Source organism: Geotrypetes seraphini, chromosome 2, assembly GCF_902459505.1.
Source record: "Geotrypetes seraphini chromosome 2, aGeoSer1.1, whole genome shotgun sequence".
Lineage (NCBI taxonomy): Eukaryota > Metazoa > Chordata > Amphibia > Gymnophiona > Dermophiidae > Geotrypetes > Geotrypetes seraphini.
This window is the reverse complement of record NC_047085.1, coordinates 460895597-460916208: the sequence shown is the minus strand read 5'-3', so window position 1 is coordinate 460916208 and position 20612 is coordinate 460895597. Positions and strand designations below refer to the sequence as shown.

Genomic DNA, 20612 nt, shown 5'->3' with positions numbered 1-20612 from the left:
GGGGGTTTGGAGGAATGGACTCGAAATGAAGAGAGTAACCTTCCTTGATGACTTTTAGGACCCATGCATCCTTGGTAATGAGTCCATTGTGGGTAGAATGATTGAAGACATCCTCTCTAGAAGATTATGCTCTCTAGAAATAGGTCAAAAAGACTGAACCAACTTCTAAGTAGCTGACGGTTGTTGTTTCTGAGATTTCTGCTGTGTCTGTCTCTTCTGAGGTGGTGGTTTAACAGGAGAAGAGGCAGGATACCGTCTCATAAGTGTAAGAAGTCGAATGAGCAGGCTTAATAGATTGAGACTTCTTGGTTTTGTTAAGAGCTGGGTAAGTTTCTGTGTGGCAGTTTTGATTGTTTTCTACAAAAAGCTCTTCTCCCACACATAGTATGTTGGTCAAGCGGCAGGGTGTCAAGGGGTAGGAGACCTCAAAGAGGATACATGCCCAGTAGGAGAGACAGCCTGCACAGAAGGAGATTGTTGGCGTCGATGTTTGGCCTGCTGAGGGACTCGATGCAAAAGAGGCCTGCGATGCTGGCTGGAAAGTGGTCGGCTTCTTAGCAGGCTTTCCCGTCCAATGTCGATACAGGCATCGGTGGTACCGAAGATTGAGATTTTTCTTGTGAATCCATGGTGGTACTGAAAAGTTTCTCCTGTTGGAGATGTCGGGACTTTACTGAACATTTTTTTGAAAGTAGAGCAACAGATGCAGGTATCCACTTCATGTTCTGGGCCCAGGCACTGGATATACCAGCTGTGCATGTTGGTGATGGAGATGTGGCGCTGACACCGACAGCACATTTTAAACCCGCTTGGTGTTTTAGACATGGACAGGAAGATTTGGGCAGCAAAGTTAAACACAATTTTTAATGAGGAAAGAAACAGCTAAAAGGAAAAGTTTTGAGACCGAAAGGCCTCTAACGAGATATGAAGAGAAAATTTTAAAAAAAAACTTTTTTTTTTTTTTTTACAAGGTTTAAGAAAAACAAAATTTCTGATAGCCAAAATTTCATGTGCTGAAGGAAGGCATTGTAGCACAAGAAAACACAACTTCTTTGTCCTGTGGAAAACGATGAACTGATGTACCGTGAGCCCTCATTGGGCGGGAAGGCACTCGCGAGAATATGCTGCCAGCTTGTCTTGGGATAATTTTCGGCTTAGTAAAAGCTCTGGAAGCTTGAGGTATTCCCTTCATTTGCACATGACTTTCCACTCCATTCTCTCGTGTGGGACAGCTGAGTTTAAAAGAAAATTCCTAGAGATGGGAAGGTATGTAAGCATATGTATCCTGCTGTCCACACAAAATGCCTGCTAGACATTGACACCCCCCCCCCCCCCCCCCCGGATTCTATAAAGAGCACTCAAATTTGCGCCCATTCTTGAGATGCGCATGGAACTAAATTGGGTAATGAGCCAATTAATGTCAGTAATTGGACACTATCCATTACTGATGTTAACTGGCACCAATTTGGATTTACATGTGCATCTTGCTACATGCCATTCTATGAACTTGTGTATCCAAATCACATAGTACACAACTTTAAAGGGGGCATGGCTGGGTCAGGGGCATTTCAGAAATTTGTGATCAAGGTTATAGAATACTGCAGAAGCGCATCAACATTAGGCACCAGGAATTGCACCTAGGTTTCAGCAGGCCTAAGTCCTGGCACTCAAATTTAGGTGTGGGAATCTGTGCTATGCACTATTCTGTATAAGGTGCTCAAATCAAAGTGCCCTTTATAGAATAGCTCTGGGCACCAATTTTTTTCTAGCACTCAAACCTAGCCTAGTTATTTTTTCCAAGAGCACAAACAGGATCATAAGTTTTCAAAACTTAAATTTAGAACTCCCTAGTTATAGGTTGTCATCAACAAACAGGAGGAAAAATGGAGTCTGAAAATGGGTCGACATCAAATTACTTCTGGTGGCAACAAGTCTTTTTTTTTTCTTTTGAATCAAGTCTTTTCTTTCTATTGAATCAAGGAAATGGACCCTAGGGAAAATTACCGTATTTTTCACTTCATAAGATGCACTTCTGTTTCTACCCAAAAGTGGGTGGAAATCTCAGGGCGTCTTATGGAGCGAAGATCCAAAATTGACCCCCCCCTCCACCCCCCAGTAGCATCTTAAAACACCCTCTCGCCGCTGAACCTTTTCAACCCCCGCCTCTCAGCACCACCGCTGCATCTTTTCTAAAACCCCCCGCCTCTCAGCACTGCCGCCAACGCACTTTTTCTAAACACACACCTCCCCCCGCCTCTCAGCACTGCTGCCACACCTGTTTAAAACAAACACCCATCCGATGCCATCTGTACCTTTATTAAACAGCCTGGTGGTCCAGCGGTATTTCTCCCTCTCTAGATGGCTCTTGTATTCAGGTCAGGAGCGCAGTTGTAAGGAGCAAGCTTTACATGCTCCCACTTGGGCCCGCCTCTGCTTACTGAATGGCTGGCGTCAGTTCTCATGGGACTCATGAGAACTGACGTCAGCCATTCAGAAAGTGGTGTGGGGCCAGGCAGGGAACATGGAAAGTTCACGCCTGACCCCCGCGCTGCTGACCTGAATATGAGAGCCGTCTAGCGAGGAAGGAATACCACCAGGACCACCAGGCTGTTTAATAAAGGTACAGACGGGCTTGGCAATTTCCGTTCTAAGGCTTATTAGAATCAAAATATCAATACCAATATCAATACCAGGGATGGATATACGGGAAGACAGGAGAAGAAATGGCTAAAGGCAAATAGGTAGGAGACTCTGAAAAATAAGGTAAGAAAATACAGAGGAAGGCAGAAACCATTAGCTGGGACCAACACAATCAAAATAATCAAATGGCCAGACAACAGGGGAATAAATTTATTTTCCAAACCTAGAAATAGAATATGTACATTCCAAAACTCAGCATAAATGGGAAACTTTCTTTTTCCCTCCCAAAATCTGATCTTGATATTCTTCCCACTTTCTCGAGGCCCCTCTTGCATCCCTTTCATCCATCCCACTGTTCCCTTTACACCACCACATCCAACATTTCACCCTCTCATCTCTCTCTTCCCCATGCATCACTACCTGAACTCCTCTCCCACCACCATGTCCAATAATTTTATCTCCCTCCCTATGCCCAACAATTCTCCTCTTTCTTCATTTCCCCACTTGCATCATCTCTGTTTCCCGCTCACTCAGACACTCATGCCCAACAATTCTCCCTTTCTATTCCCTCCCGACCTCAGCATCTCTTTCCCTCACTTCCTACATTCTTCCATTCTATGTTCCAAGTTTATGCTCCCCACCCTCCCTCCATTCTGTGTCTCAAGTTCATGCACCCTCCCTCCTTCCTTCCACCCTTTGTCTGAAGTTTGCACTTCCTTCCATTGTGTCTCAATGCGCTCATCTTCCTCCCTTTCGTGTCCCCCTTCCTTCACCCATTCTGTGTTCCAAGCTCGTGCCTTCCTCCCATGGGTGTTTACCTGTTCTGGCCGGGTCCCTACTCCTGCTGCCTTCCAGTTACACTTATTTTTCTTCACAAAGCTGCAGGCAGCAGCTCTTACACGTGGCCCATGGCTGACCTGGAAGCCTTCATTTTGATGTTGGAGGGAGCTTCCCTCCAATGTCACAGGGAAGGCTTCCGGGTCAGCCACAGCTTTGTGAAGAGAAGAGAAACAAGTGCGGCTGGAAGGCAGCAGGAGGAGGGAGCTGGCCAGAGCAAAGGTACACACCAGCAGGAGGCGGGGGGGGGGCACAAACTTAGGACACAGTATGGAGGGAGGGAGAGGGGTGCAGGACCTCGTAATTATGAGTCCAGCGTAAGTCTGATGTTCATAATCCAAAGACTGCCTGTAGTTCCTGGCATGTTCTGAGCTTGCATGGGCAAGAATGACTTGCTTCATCTAGTGCCCATGATGGCAATAATAATATTAAATAATATTAATAATAAAAATACTATTTAATAATATTATACCCCAAAAATGTATGACACCCCCCTTACCTGGGATACTTGAAGACTCCAACATATATAAAAATTAAAATACAGTGGAACCTTGGTTTACGAGCATAATTCGTTCCAGAAGCATGCTCGTAAACCAAAATACTCGTATATCAAAGCGAGTTTCCCCATAGGAAATAATGGAAACTCGCTTTGATACGTTCCCGCCCCCCCCCACTCACAAAGACCCCCCCTCTGCACAAACCGGCACCCCCCACCCCCGCGTGAACCGGCACCCCCCGCTCGAACAACTTAAACTCCCCCCCCCCCTGGTCTGGCACCAGCACGCAGCCCAAAGGACATGCCGGTGCCGCTAGAAGATCTTCCTGCTTCTGCCGGCCTTGAGCATGCATCTGCGCATGCTCAAGGACTCCTAATTCTCCCTCTCCCAAGGCCGGCAGAAGCAGGAAGATCTTCTAACGGCACCGGCACATCCTGTGGGCTGCATGCCGGTGCCAGACGGAGGGGGGGTAAGTTTAAGTTGTTCAGGCGGGGGGGGGGGGAGCGATGCCGGTTATCGGAGGGGGGGGGGTGCTCGCCTTGCAAAACACTTGCAAACTTGGTTACTCGCAAACCGAGGTTTGACTGTATATGGAAAAATAATGGAAGTGTTGCTGAAAGAAAGGATAGTAAAATTCCTGGAATCAAATGGGTTACAGCAGTGGTCTCAAACTCGCTGCCTGGGGGGGCCACATGCGGCCCGCCAGGTACTATTTTGAGGCCCTTGGTATGTTTATCATAATCACAAAAGTAAAATAAAACCGTTTCTTGATCATATGTCTCTTTAGCTATAAATGACAATATTATTATTAAGACTTAGCCAAAAGGAAAGCTTTATAAACTATAAAGAGTTTTACCTCATGCTAAATTGTCATTTCTTTAATAAGACATTAACTATTTTTTGTGAGGCCCTCCAAGTACCGATAAATCCAAAATGTGGCCCTGCAAAGGGTTAGGGTTAGAGTTGGAGACCACAGGATCTGAGGCAACATGGTTTTACTAAAGGTAAATCATGCCAAACAAATCTGATTGAATTTTTTGATTGGATGACCAGAGAATTGGATCAAGGGCATATACTACATATAATTTACTTAGATTTCAGCCAAGCCCTTGACATGGTTCCTCATAGAAGGCTCTTGAAGAAATTTGATGGGCTGAAGTTAGGACCCAAAGTGGTGAACAGGATTAGAAACTGGTTGATGGACAGACAGCAGAAGGTAGTGGTTAATGGAATTCGCTCGGAGGAGGGAAAGGTGAGTAGTGGAATCCCTCAGGGATCGGTGCTGGGGCAATATGTTTGTGAGCGACATTGTCAAAGGGTTAGAAGGAAAAGTTTTCCTTTTTGTGGTTATCAAGATTTGTAACAAAGTAGACACCAAGGAGGGAGTGGAAAACATGAAAAAGGATCTGCAAAAGTTAGAGTAATGGTCTAATATCTGGCAACTAAAATTCAATGCAAAGAAGTGCAGAGTAATGCACTTGGGGATTAGAAATTGGAAGGATCAGTATATGCTAGGAGGTGAAAGGCTGATATGGATGGGGAGAGGGACCTTGGGGTGATAATGACTGAAGATCTAAGGCAAAGAAACTGTGTGACAAGGTGGTGGCTGTTATCAGAAGGATGCTAGGCTGTATAGAGAGAGGTGTAACCAGTAGAAGAAAGGTGTTGATGCCCCAATGCAGACCGAAAATGGGGATTTCCAATAATAGAAAGCTGATCCGAGATCTGTGGGTCCCCTCACAAAAAGGCCCACAAACTATCTTCATGCAGCATGTAAAGATCTGAGAAGCATACTAGCCTTTACCCCCAAAGGTAAATCCTTCATCAGGACTTCTAATAATGAATAAAGGGACCAAGTATGAAAAAAATGGCTTTTCATACTCTGGAAATATATAGTCGTGACTCTGTAAATACTAATCTCCCAAGTAGCAAAGTAGACATGCTAAATTACATTTACCAATATCTGGGAGACCCAATCCTCCTTCCCACCATGATCTAAACCAGTAGTTCTCAACCCTGTCCTGGGGGTCCCCCAGCCAGTCGGGTTTTCAAGATATCCCTAATGAATATGCATGAGAGAGATTTGCATACCTGTCACTTCCATTATATGCAAATCTCTCTCATGCATATTCATTAGGGATATCTTGAAAACCCGACTGGCTGGGGGTCCCCCAGGACAGGGTTGAGAACCACTGATCTAAACAGATGTTGAAGCTGAACCTTGGGCTTTTTCCCATTCCAAATAAAACGAGTAAATTAGCTTATTGAAATGCTGTATATCCTTTCATAAGCAAATGGGCAATAACTGAAGCACATACAACCATTAGGGGATTAAAGTCTTGAAGAGATATTGGTATAACTGCCCATTTAGAAAAACATTCCATGTTGTATGTCAATAGAGAATCTAGATTGGTCCCATACAACTTTTAGTAGAACTAATTAGCTGAATTCCCAAATAGTGAAACGCTTCATCCGCCCAAAACAAAGGAAACACCTCATACCATTCTATACAGACTCCCGGAAGAGGTGGTGGAAACAGATACTGTGTCTGAATCAAGAGGGCCTGGGATAGGCACGTGGGATCTCTCGGAGAGAGAAAGAGATAATGGTTACTGCGGATGGGCAGACTAGATGGGCCATTTTGCCTTTATCTGCCATCATGTTTCTATGACTGCTTCTGCAGTAGCCATTGCTAAGGATTTATTTTAATTAAGTTGGAAAGAGAAGCCTGAGGCGAAAGTGGATATTTTGAATAAATTTTATTTATTTAAAACTATTTATTACCCGTCTAAAATCCTAGACGGTGTACAATAAGACACATTCATAATCATTTAAACATACATGCATAAAAACACTCCTGCAAACCCAAAATCTTCCATATTCATAAATCTATTTACACACATATTCTTCCTTCTCACTGGACAGTGACTAAAATGTATTGGCAGCATAAATTCTCCACTCTTCTCAATTAAATGCTTTGGAGAAAAAAAATAAGTTTTCAACAATTTCCTAAACTACATAGAAGTAAATTCCCAGGCATATCACACCACCAATCTGCATGCCCCTAATTTCAGGATTGTCCATTATTTCTCAAATCAATAGATCTAGGGTCAGGACAAACAGTAACAACAATGGACATCCCTACCGAGTTCCCATCTGAATAGAGAAAATCTGTGAAAATATACCATTGGCTAACAGCTTTGCCCGAGGTTGAAAGTATAACGTCCAAATTGTGCAGTTAAAGAAACTGTCCAGACTATAGTACTCCAAAATATTAAAGAGGAAGTCCCACACCACCTTATCAAAAGCCTTTTTTGTGTCAAAACTCACTAGAAGGGATGGCAAGTTTCCCTTCTCTACCCATTCTATTGCTTAGTTTTCTTGCAGCTATTCATCCTTTCACAAAGCCAACATGGAACTCTGCTACTAACAGAGGCAGGACTTTGGCCAAACAGTTAGCCAAAGGTTTCACAATCAAATTTGCATCTGCATTTAATTGAAAAATAGGACAGTAAGAAGGCTGCACAGGATCCTTCCCTGGTTTAAGCAATACAACAATCAGAGCCAACTGAAGCGAAGAAAGCATAGATTCTCCATCTTCTATCTAATTAATACATGCATGTCAAGATAGGCATAATATGGGGCTGTCTAAAATCATTTTATTCTGTGAGGCCTATGGATGATTGTTATATATTTGGTTGATAGGCATTAATTCCTGGGGTCCAGGGATTTTAGGTTAGGGCTGGAGGGGGGGGAGGCTGGTGTGGTTAAGATCGGTGTGAGTTATTTTTTTCTAGCTCTCTGGGATTGCTTAAACTGTGAATGTTGATTCTGTTTGTCTATACCAGTGGTCTCAAACTCACAGCCCGGGGGCCACATGCGGCCTGCCAGGTACTATTTTAAGGCCCTCGGTATGTTTATCATAATCACAAAAGTAAAATGAAACAGTTTCTTGATCATATGTTTCTTTAGGTATAAATTACAATATTATTATTAAGACTTAGCTAAAAGGAAAGATTTATAAACTATAAAGAGTTTTACCTCATGCTAAATTGTCATTTCTTTAATAAGACATTAACTATTTTTTCTGAGGCCCTCCAAGTACCTACAAATCCAAAATGTGGCCTTGCAAAAGGTTTGAGTTTGAGACCACTGGTCTATACCTTTGCATGGATTACTCAACATTTTCACTATCCTTTTATGGTACTTTGGAGTTCTTTTCTCATTTTATTTTAGATACCGTAAACAGCTCAGAAGGCTCTTCAATTGGGCGGTATATCAAATTTTAAATAAACTTGGAAAAACTCAGAGAAACCTGGAGGAAGAAAGATGAACACCCTGAGCTAATGAACAAGGAGTAGAAATTAATTTTAAGGTGCTGTTATGGAATATTATCAGTTTCAAATAATAATAAAATCTAGTCACAGATTTACATTTGCGAACTTAATTCTTGTGACTGATTTTTTTGCCTTTGGCGCATCTGGCAACATAACAAGAATAATCCTAGAAGATATCATTTATTCCTCATTACAAAATGGCATATAACTTCCACAGTCTCTAATATGATAATCTAAAGCTTTATTCAAAGAGTCAAACCACTTACAAACACATTCATCCAATTCAAAATCTAAAATAGTGGGTAAATGAAGAACCACAGCATTATATACCCTCATTGTCCTGATTTTTTGTAAATCACACATGGCAGGAATAGTGTTAGGTGAGTGCAACTGCCCTCTGGTTAGAGAGAGAACCTAAGCCAGCTAGAAGCTAAAGAAACACAGCCTGGGCTTTGCAGTCCCCAGTTATGTCTAACACCAGCTCTAGCAAGATAACATATTTCAAATCTGATATATTCTAATCACAAAATATAAAATAAAATTTTTTTTCTACCTTTTATTGTCTCATCATTTTATTCTTCAAGTCATGTTGGTCTTAAGCGCTGGTCTCTGTTTTCTTTTGTCTTCTCTTAACTCACCTGTCAGGGTCTCCTGACCATTTGACATTTCTTATTTCTCCATGCTTACCATCCATCTTCTATCTTTGTGTATGTATTGTTCCCCATGTTCAGCTTCTCCCTTTTCTATGTCTCCTATATGTCCCTTACTAGTATTTCCCATGTGCCCATCTCCCTGCCTTTATCATCTCTCCATTCTATGATCCCCCCCCCCGTGTACAGTATCACTCCTCTATATCCCCTGTCTAGTATCTTCCTTCTGCATTCATATTTCCCCCCATGTCTAGCCATCTCTTCTGGGTCCATATATCCTCCCATACCTTGCATTACCTTCCCCCATGTCCATATACCACCCCCATGCAGCATTCCCCTTTTCCTATGCTCCCATCCACACCCACCAACTTCCCTCTTTCTGTATATCTCCCAGTTTCTCCCCTCTCTTACTCCCTTAGACCAATGTGTCTCTCACTTTTTCCTCCCTCCCTCCGTTATGTTAATATTTCACTCACTCTTCCCTTTCCTTCTCTCTCCTCCTCCCTGCAGGTCCTGCACCTCTCTCCCTTCCCTCTAACCCCCTTCCCATGGGTCCAACATCTCTATACCTTCCCTCCAGCACCCAGGTGTGGGTCTGGCACCTCTCCCTTTCTTCCAGCTCCACTCCCCACATGGGCCCAGCACCTGTTTCCCTTCTCCCCCCCCAGACCAGGTCCAGGTCCATAAGAACATAAGAAATGCCTTCACCGGATCAGACCTTAGGTCCATCTAGTCTGGCGACCCGCACACGCGGAGGCTAAGCTAGGTGTCCCCTAGCAACTGTCTCCCTTCCCTTCTGTTGGTCCAGCAGCCCAGGCAAACTCCTCCCCAAATTCATGGGTGCAGCAGCAGCCCCCTCCCTCCCTATTGTGGGTCCAACATCCCTCATACTCTCTCTCTGGCTCCCTGATCGCCAGTGGCAAAAAAAAAAACAACACAAAAAACAGCAAACCTGTGACTCTCCTGGGTTGGCCCCTTCATACCTCCTGGGGTGGGCCTATTAGTCTCTTAGAATCTTCCTGTATGCAGCGCTGCTCTGGGAACCTTCTTGCCGCCGAGCCCCTCCTACCGTTGTAACTTCTGGAGAATACATGCCGATTTAAAAGTTATACAACTGAAAATGGAGAATGTCAGGATCCTAAGAATCCCAGAGGTTCACCAAGCACAGACACCATGGGATAATGTGTCAACCTGGGATCTGTCTCTATGGGTAAAGCTCCAATGCTTGTACTCTAGGGTTTTGATTTGAGTGGTGGTTTCTAGTTGAAACCACCTTTTTCTGTATGATTGAAAGCCTGATGGATGCTATAGAACAGGGGTGTCAAAGTCCCTCCTCGAGGGCCGGAATCCAGTCGGGTTTTCTGGATTTCCCCAATGAATATGCATTGAAAGCAGTGCATGCAAATAGATCTCATGCAGATTCATTGGGGAAATCCTGAAAACCCGACTGGATTCTGGCCCTCGAGGACCGACTTTGACACCTGTGCTATAGAAAATGAAATGAACGAATAAATAAATAAATATAGAAATATAGAAGAATAAGATGGCAAGTTTTCAAATTGGCCTATTTCTTAGCGGTAGGAGGGAAGAGTGCTCACACTGGATGATGATAGGATCACAGCAGTGTACAATCAGCATTAAAAAAAAAAAAAAGAATTCAGCTGATGTTATACTATTAAGCTTATATGGCCTTTTTTTAGGTGTCAGACTTGATTGAGTCATCATGTCAAAAAGCATGTGATCACCCCTGCATTTGATTTTGGTGGTTGATGGGTATTAACACTGGCACTGCTTAGAGAGGAAAAGTAACTATCCATGGAATTCATATGCCCTCACTCTTGACTCTTATCCAACAGAGAAGTAATACAACATAGGAATGTGGATAAATCATTGCAGAGGACTTGAAAATAGAAAATTAAGAAAAGAAATCTGGAGAATGCCTTTTCTCAGCTTGAGAAACCATTGTTACCATTACTAACAGCATGTTGAAACAATTATTGCTCTTAAGAGCATAAGTAGCTCTTGAGGTCAATAGACACAGCAGGCCCTTTGTCTGAGGAGTACCTGTTGGACTTAATATTTAAAGAAACAAAAAACAATCACTGCTATTAAGGATCAATATTCCTGTTCAGTCTCCTAATGATGAGGTCCTGACCAATTTAACTTCAATCTACCGTAAATGAAATGAGACATATGAGATTCTGACTGCTAATCCACATCATTAATTACTCTGAGAAGGAAATGTTAATTACTCCTATTACTGAAAGAGACACCAAATAGGCCAGGCCATTATCTATCTCTTAAAATAAAGGCTCCTAGCCCAGATGGCTATATAATTGAATTATATCAACAATTTAAATGAAAGTCTTATAGAATTACAAAACTATCAATATTTATATACAGTTAATCATTCTCTCAATACCCCATAAATGTGCAAATTACATTAATTCCTAAGCCTGCAAGAGATCATATTTTTTGTTAAATGCTGGATGTAAGACTCTGACCAAAGAGTTATCTGCCAAACTACATTTTCTAATAGATTCAATAATTTATATTCTTTTGTTCATAACTAGGAACCACCACTGGCTATTTTCTTAGATGTAGAGAAGGTTTTTTACCTCACTGATTATATCTACTAAGAATGGTTCAGGTTTACTGAATGGACATAAATCATTTTCTCCTCCCCCACCTGCAGATTCTGATCAAAATACTTTCAAAGCCTATTCAGTTGCCGATTTCTCATTACTACGAGATGCGAAGAGCTGGCCTAGACCTGTGCATCAGGCTGTAGCAAATTTTTCCAGTGAAGTACCTGATCAGTTCTGAAAGTACACTAGAGTAACAAAAGCATACTGTTTGGGCAACATTATCTAGAGTACACTTCTTCCTCCGTATTCGCGGTTTCAGCAATCGCGGTTTTGATTATTCACGGTTTTTAGCTTGCTGGCTCCTCCCCCCAAATTACGTCAGCTTGCATAGAAAAATCGCTGATTTCCAGTACTTCCTTCACCATGCTTTGCCTCTCCTTCAGGAATAGGCCAGGTCTCCTACCATGTTATTAACAGTTATTCACCATATTCACAATGGTTTTTAGTAGAAAACAGTGAATAACATGTGAAAAAGTTATTTGCGGTTTTTCTGTATTTGCGGGTCTGTTAATCCCCTATCACAGCGAATACGGAGGGAGAAGTGTATTGTAATTTTCTAGGGTTTTATTATAAGTAGTACAAAGTGGAGGTTTCTAAGCAACGTAAAGAAAAGAGGCCGACCCCATTTTCATATTCTTCAGAATCCCAAGTCAGACAGGGCAATGCCAAATATTTGTATTCCATTCGGCCCCAAATATATTATTCGTATTTGACAGAACAGTAATTTAAATACAACGAATAATCTGGGACTCTACTGTGCTAAATCCTACTGAAATAAACAAGATCTCTGATTTCATATTGCTTCATTTATTAAATGTAAAAGCTCTAACCAATCAAAGTTCAAAAAGGTTACTATAATAAATTTAAGGATGTGTCGGGGCCATTTTTAAATTATTATAATGAATAATTTGCACTTTTCCCAATTTTTAATTCTTACATGTGGATCGGGTGGGGGGGTTGGATTTCTATTAATAATATATATGAATGATAAGATATTATATTCATGTGGAATTTTTTTGTTGTATATGGAAGTGGGAGGGGGTGGGGGTTATATCTTTTTGTTGTATGATATGGTAGATTTTCAAGTGATATTGTATTCTAATTGTTTGATATTTACTGTACACTTGTTGTGAATTATAAAATGAATAAAGAATTAAAAAAAAAAAAAAAAGTAAAAGCTCAATTCCCATTATTTGTTTTCAGTATTCAGCCAAACAATGTTTTTCATTACTTGTACAGCTCTAATGTCAAAGGGAATCAAACACAAAGATCACGAAGAATAAACCGCTATTTCTGGTCAGCTTAGAAGGTGCCAAAAGACACACATTAAACAGAAATCTAAACAATATATACTCCCCCAAAATCTAAGGATCATAACCTCCTATATAGTGTCTCTCTAGGGCAGTGTTTTTCAACCTTTTTTGGGCAAAGGCACACTTGTTTCATGAAAAAAATCACGAGGCACACCACCATTAGAAAATGTTAAAAAATTTAACTCTGTGCCTATATTGACTATATATAAAGTAATTCTCTTGAATAGGAATCAAATAAACACAAAGAAAGTACTTTATAATTACTTTATTATGAAATATTAAGTAAACAGAATAGTGAAAAATTATAAAATACTTTATTCAGTGCGAAACCTGGGCCTGTTTGGCTGAACACAAAGCTGATATTCTGGCTGGAATCGAAGAAAGACACACACGTAGCTCTTCGTCAACAGCCGTTCCCTTCACCGCCCCGTCACCGCCATCCCTTTCACCGCCCCGTCACCGCCACTGCCATCCCATTCACCGCCCCGTCACCGTCCCCGCTGCATCCATATAAGCCTTAGTACTGTAATATTTAGCTTATTCCTTTCTTATAAATCAAAGTTCCTGCTGCTGAACTAGAGAAAGAGATGTTCAGCTGGCAGGGCTTTGTTTATAAATTTTTATCAACACAACTAATATACTATTTTATCCTAAAGCAAAAAATAAATAAATAAATAGAATTTTTTTTTCTACCTTTGTTGTCTGGTTTCTGCTTTCCACATCTTCTCATTCAATTCCTTCCATCCACTGTGTGTCTTCTCTCTACGTCTTCCATTTGCTGTTACTGTGCCTCTCCCTTCACCCCCCCCCCCAATTGGCCTAGCACCCATCTTCTTCCCTCCGCTCCCCCATAGTCTGGCATCTGTCTTCTTCCCACTCTGTCTTCCACATTTCCCTTCGGGGTCTGTTCCTCTCCACCCTCCTTCAATGTCTGTCCTATTCCTTTCCACCACCACCCTTCCCTCCCTCCTTTACCATCTGTTCCTTTCTACTGCCCTTCAGCTCCTCTCACGTGGCTTATCTATCTACCTTCCTCCCTCTTATTTTCATGGCACGTTACAATGTAATTTGTGCAAGCCACTGGAGCCTGCAAGCTCGGTCCCTGTCCCATCCCCACAAACCATCTCGCTTCTGTGCTCCTATTTTCTCCATTTCTAATATCTCCCCTATGTATCTGTCATTGCCCCCCCCCTGTGTCCATATACCATCCCCATGGCATGTCCCCTTTATGTCTCTGTCCCTATGCCCCATGCACATAATTTCCCCTCTTTCTGTTACCTTCCTGTGTCCAGATTTCCCCTATCTTCCTCTTCCATACCAGTGTGTCTCTTCTTTTCAACCCCATCTAGCTTTTTTCCCTCTTTCTTCCCCCCCCCCTGCTTCTAGCATCTGGCTCACCTGCCTGTCCTTCCCTTTCTTTCCTGCTGTGGGTTTTTCTTTCCGTCTTCATCCCCTTGGCCCAGAATCCTTTTCCCTTTCACTCCCTCCTTCCAATTTGAGCCGGGAACACGAGCGATCGCACGGTCCCCGCAGCCACCACTCGCCTGCCCAATCAATCTTACTGTTTAGCCAGCTCTCTCCCTTCGCCTCACCTTAGTTTGTAGGTTTTGTTTTTCGGCGACATGCACGCTTTCCCAAAGAGCCGCGCACGCGCGGCTGCTCAGTGTTCAATCTTCTGCTCTGCTGCAACTTCCTGTTTCCGGTTGCGTCAGAGCAGAAGATCGAAACTGAACAGCAGCGGGGACCGGGGGAGTCTCATGGGAGCGCGTGCGGGACCCGGCCTGAGGCCTAATCAGTGTCTGCACCGTACGGCACACTAGGCAACATCTCGCGGCACACTAGTGTGCCGCGGAACAGCGGTTGAAAAACACTGCTCTAGGGAAATATTCAAAATGGAGATAGCAGTCAGGTTTGAGAATAGGGCTATCATTCTAAGTACCCCAGCTGGTAGTGCTGGCATGCATAATAGAATTTGTGAGGCATTTGAAGACTAGAATTTGAAGCAACTGCTGAGAAGTTAATATATCAAATATTTAACTAACATACTGGGTCCAATAAAGCAGTATGGTCCATCCTAAATTTTCAGATTCCTCATTGCCCTTCCTTCAGTAGTACTTTCTTACTTAGCCACTCTCCCTTCATTTTCTACAGAACTTTTTCAATCTCACCTTTCGCTACCATAAATTTAATTTAAACTCACCGCCCTCTTCCGAGGCTAGAAGACAACTCAAGATTATTCTGTTCCATTCGCCCAGTTGCAATATCCCTTTTCACAAAGGATGAAGTATTTTGCATTCGTGTTCTGTTCTGTCCTGGATGCCGTGTTTGTGGGCCTCTGACACCATTTATTAGACGATCAGTAGAAAAATTAAATATTGTGGGACTCTCCAAAAGTCCAGGTCCTCTATCTGTGTTTGGTATTGTATGTCGTAGATGCGATTTACCAGGATTCCTGAAAATAAAGGGAAAGCTGTTGTTATTCACACAAAGCTATCTTGCAGAGCAATCTGACAAAATAGATTTATTTGTGATCTAATAAATCATATTTTTATCAAGAATAAATTATTCTTTGCAAGCAAGTTTAGTATACAGCTTACTATTGATGTTTATTATACTGTTTACTATTGATACAAGCAACAAATTTATTTATTTAAAATTATTTATAACCCGCCTACCTACAAATCTAGGCGAGGAACAAAAGAACATACAAAATCAATAAATAAAACAAACATTCAATACAACAGGGGTGCCCACACTTTTTGGGTTTGCGAGCTACTTTTAAAATGACCAAGTCGAAATGATCTACCAACAATAACATTAAAAAAACAAAACAAAACCCACAAAGCACACTGTACGCAGAGAAAATGTTAATTATCATTTATATTCCGGGGTTTTCAAAGAGGTCAAGGCAGATGACTTTATGCAATGTCACCTCAGTAACAACTATACAAAAATAGACAAATATACCTCCTCCCTTTTTATTAAACCGCGATGAAAGTTTTTAGCACAGGGAGCTGCGCTGAATGCCCTGCGCTGCTCTCGATGCTCATAGGCTCCCTGTGCTATAAACCGTTATTGTGGTTTAGTAAAAGGGGGCCAAAGTGCAAAATATAGACAGCAGATATAAATTCTCAAAACGGACACATTTTGGTCACTAAATTGAAAATAAAATCATTTTTCCTACCTTTGCTGTCTGGTGATTTCATGAGTCTCTGGTTGCACTTTATTCTTCTGACTGAGCATCCAATATTTCTTCCTTTCTTTCAGCCTCCTGTATGCTTCCTCTCCTCCAGACCTCATTCCCTACTTCAACTTTTTCTTCCCCTCTCCTTGCCCCCTTTCTTTTTGTCCTCCTGCCCCTTTCTTTCTGTATGTCTTTCTGTCTCCCTGCCCCCTTTTCTGTCTGTCTTTCTTGCTCCCTGCCCCCTTTCTGTCTGTTTTTCTCTCTCCATGCCCCTTCTTTCTTTCTTTGTCCCCCCCTTTCCTTCTTTCTCCCTGCCCTCCTCCAAGCTACCACCGCCGCCATAGGGGAACAGACCACCGCCGCGCTCTGAGTTCTCCCTGCTTCCACACCATAAAGAGGACGCAGAAGCGCTGAGACCAGCCTCTCAGAACCGACGTCAATTCTAACATCGGAGAGAAAGTTCTGGGCCAAACTTCCTCTCCGATGTTAGAATTGACGTCAGGTCTGAAAGGCTGGTCTCAGGAAGCAGGTAGAACGTGAATGCAAAGCAAGTCTATCATGGAGCCCAGGATGGGCTCCGCGATCGACTCACGTTGCCTCGCGATCGATCTTTTGGGCACCCCTGCAAATACAACAAAATACAGATCATATAAAAACATAAAAACCTTCAACATCTATGTACAAACATTTAGCATATCCTCAAAAAGTATCAGAAAAAGTGCAAATAATAAAATACAGCAAAAATTGCACCTACTCATACTACTGGGGGCTGCCGCGGACTGCTGGGCAAGATAGACCACTGGTCTGACCTAGCAGCGGCAATTCTTATGTTCAAAAATGACTGCTGTCAAAAGCACGCTCAAACAATACTGTTTTTACTTCTTTCCTAAATACATCAAATATTACACATCACATATTAACCTGTATTCTTGATTTAAGCATTCTTATAATTTGGTAAGAGGTACACAACTGAAGTGGGCATGCACACAGCACCCCATCCCTTGAGACTGGCATCCGTCATTAAGATCACCCACTCGGTAATCCAGAGGGGAGACCCTTGGACAGAGAAAGAGGACTGCTAGACTGCTCCACGCTACCGACGTCCAAGCTAATGGGGAATGCAAAGGATCCATCTGCGGACTCAAGTGTGAAATCAGAGCATCATGCAATGGGCACAAATTCGCCCTGACCCATGAAACCACACTGATTGTCGCCACATGGTTCCCAGCAGGGCTAGATTAAAAGGTAGGCATGTGCTTCGGGCCCAAAAACATCAGGGGGGGGCCCACTAGCGTTAGGGGAAGGCAAACAGGGCAGCTGTCCGGGCATCTCTTCCCCTTCCCCTCACCTTCGTGGCACTTTTCCAAGCTCTCTTTCAAAGGGATCCTCATTAGCTGCACGCATGCGGCTGCCACAGTGCTTCTCCTCTGATGCAATCTTGCAGAAACCAGAAGTTGCAACAGAGGAACAAGCATCAGGTGAGCCGCGTTCATGCAATTTGTGACAATGGCTTCCCAGTCAGAGAGAATTTCACTTTTAGAAAGCATCCGTGAAAGTAAGGGAGATGGCCTGATAATAGGAAGAGGTTGAGTGGTACTTTAGGTTTAGATGGACAGACACTGAATGGAAGTGGGGGTGATGAGAGACGGGGAACAGATGCTGAATGGAAGTATGGGGGAGGGGGGACAGACATTAAATTGAAGGGGGGATGAGAGAGGGGAACAGATGCTGGAAGGAAGTGGGGAGGAGAAAGAAAAAAGGCACATGCTGGATTGGGGGACGAGGATAGAGTTAAGATACTAGAAGGGGTGAGGGAAAGAGGGGCAAGCTGTAGGTAGACACAATAAAAGAGGGAAATTGAGGACTGAATAGTAAGAAAGAATTTAGACAGAGGCTCATGAGTTTTGACATCAGCTAAGGACCATTGCCAGGCATGATGGTTCCATTCCACAGGAGGATATTTGGGGCCTGTCGGTTATGATGGGAGGCTGCTTTGCACTCATTCTATTCTGGGATGTAGCTGTGTTTTCCACAGCATGGTGCTCTCAGGCAAGGATGGCTCCTGTTCACATAGGCTAGGGAGGGTAGCCTCTGTATGATCGTGGGTAACATACTCTCTGGAATGTAGAATTTCCTTGGACGCATGCTACAGGGCAAGATTTGGGGGTGAGGGATTTCCCATTCGCTTCTTTATTTCCCTCCCTACTTTTTGGACTGCTTTGATACATCCCACTAGTCTCTGGATTCATCTGCTATGACTAAAGGAAAGAAAATTATCATGTAAGGACAAAATTTTACCTTCAAAGCCAACTTGCATATGCAGAAGGTGTCTTCAGTTAAATATTTATTCTTCTTTTTTTCCTAGAGGCCCAGTTGTCTGCAGCTTTCCCATAATCAAAGTCCTCAGGATCTGGGCCCTCCAAGGAGATCAGCATGAGATTATTTAGCGTGCTTTGATTCATGCGATTTCTCAAACATGACTTGATCCTTTTAAGGGCAGAAAACCCCCTTTCACATTCAGCTGTGCTCAGTGGGATCACTAGCCCAATATGAGCTAGTTTGGCTAAATTTGGAAATGACTCTTTGAGCTCTGATGTCGTTGCCATTTATAGTAAAATTTGTTTTGGACTGAAGTCTTTGTATGATTGACTTCTGATCATTTTTGATGCAACTGTCCATTCTTGCCTGCTACTTTCATATTTTAAAATTGGAGGGCTACCGTTTTTGGAGTAATGAGCAAAAAGAATTTCAGCAGACTCACTTGAATCGTGAGTTTCTGCATTGAAAACGCTTGAAAAGCTGAAAATAATTGGCATGACAGGGATCTTGCATCTAGGTGTTTGACAACTGTCTCTAGGTATTTATCATATATTGCAATTTTGAATGCCATTACATCACTCTGTATAGACAATGCGGAGATCTGACCATTCTTCTGCCAGACAAAGATGAAGGCTTTGAAAATATCTCCCAGGAGTGTCTTTCAACTGCATGATGGACAATTCTATGGTGAGCAAAATTGGCTCAATTTCGGTAAGATTGACATCTTGCCTTTGCCAAGCCTTAGATAAGTTGGACAACAAAGGTAATACATCTGAAAGCATCATCAGAGAGGAAACAAAATTGTACGTTTTAATAGATCTGCTTAATCCTTCAGCTGTGATGTCATTTCGTTCAGTGGCCTCTCTTTCCAGCGCAGCTATGACACTCCTCATGCACTGTCGTAGTGACTGTACTGCAGAGGCATGAGACAGCCATCTAGTGTCACTGGCCATTTTCAGCTTAATCTGGGGAATGTTCAGAATATTTTGCATTTCTGTTAAACCAGCCATCCTAACTGAAGAATTTTGGAAGAAATAGAATAGCTGCCTTAAGATGTCATTCAGTTTTGTTAAATAAGGTATGGCAGCTGCTGCTTGGACACTTGCAAGGGCCAATCGATGGTTTACACAGTGGCAGTTGACCAAGAGTCCAGATGTTTTATCTTTAAGCAGTTTTGCCACACCTTTCTGTTTCCCAATCATAACAGCTGCTCTATCTGACCCTAGTCCAACCAGATTAGCAGTTTTCAAGCCTAGTATGTCCATAGTCTCACTCAAGTGTGTTGGTTATAGTCTCTGCTTTGCCATCACTCATATTGCGGGTTGATACAAAACTAATTTTGACCTGTTTAGTGACCTGGCAAACATATTTAATGTAAATAATTAATTGTTTTACAACTGAGATGTCTGTAGTTTCATCACACAGAATACTGAAAAAATTTTCAGCGTGCATATTTTTCAGTATGTTAGACTTTATTTCTGATGCTAAGACATCCAGCAGTCTTGCATTATTCTTTCTGAGGTGTAATGTGCATTTTTACCAACATTGAGATGTTGTAAAAAGTAACAACCCATTTCTTTACAGTGTTCCAACAACTTTTCAAACAACGTTGTATGTGGTAACTCATTTTTTGCCAACCAATACATGGATCTTAAAGCTCCCACAAAGGCATCTCTCTGTAAGTTATTTAACATAGATACAGATCTTTCAATTTGACCGATTCCAGTTTGCTCTAGTACACGCTTTCCTAAAAGGTCAGAAGAAGACTCAATGTGTGTTTTACTTTTTTCATGGTCCAGCAAGCTTTCTTTTCGAATTCTTGTGCATGGCTCATTTACCCAAGGTAACTCCCTCCTTGGGAGGTGTTTGTTTGAATATTTCATGCACAATGAGCACCACATACCATTTTCTTTGACCATTAGCCAATCAAAATCTTTAAACCATTGTTTTTTTATGCCGGATAAGCGGTGCTTAGATTTATCAATTGGCAGAGAGTGTGCTGAAAAGATTTCCCCTGATGGACCAGCCTCTGCAATGTCTTTGTCTGAAATTGCCACATCAGCAGTTGACGCTGCACCTTCATTGGTTTGTAGTGTCTCCTTTCTGAAATAACTGAGCAGTGTTGTTTTCTGAACACTTTTTTTTTACTCATGTTGGTAAAATGAAAAGTACCTATGAATAAGACTT

At 42.3% G+C, this 20612-nt stretch overlaps 1 protein-coding gene across 14 annotated transcripts in view; it reads right to left on the bottom strand.

The window, feature by feature from the left end:
* LARP4B (La ribonucleoprotein 4B) overlaps positions 1-20612 on the bottom strand; it is a 505004-nt gene that overhangs the window by 289605 nt on the left and 194787 nt on the right. For all 14 annotated transcript variants that reach the window (XM_033931563.1, XM_033931553.1, XM_033931560.1 and 11 more), the window contains one exon: positions 15123-15374. In XM_033931563.1, the coding sequence (XP_033787454.1) occupies positions 15123-15374 (252 nt within the window). The remainder of the gene's footprint in view (positions 1-15122; positions 15375-20612) is intronic.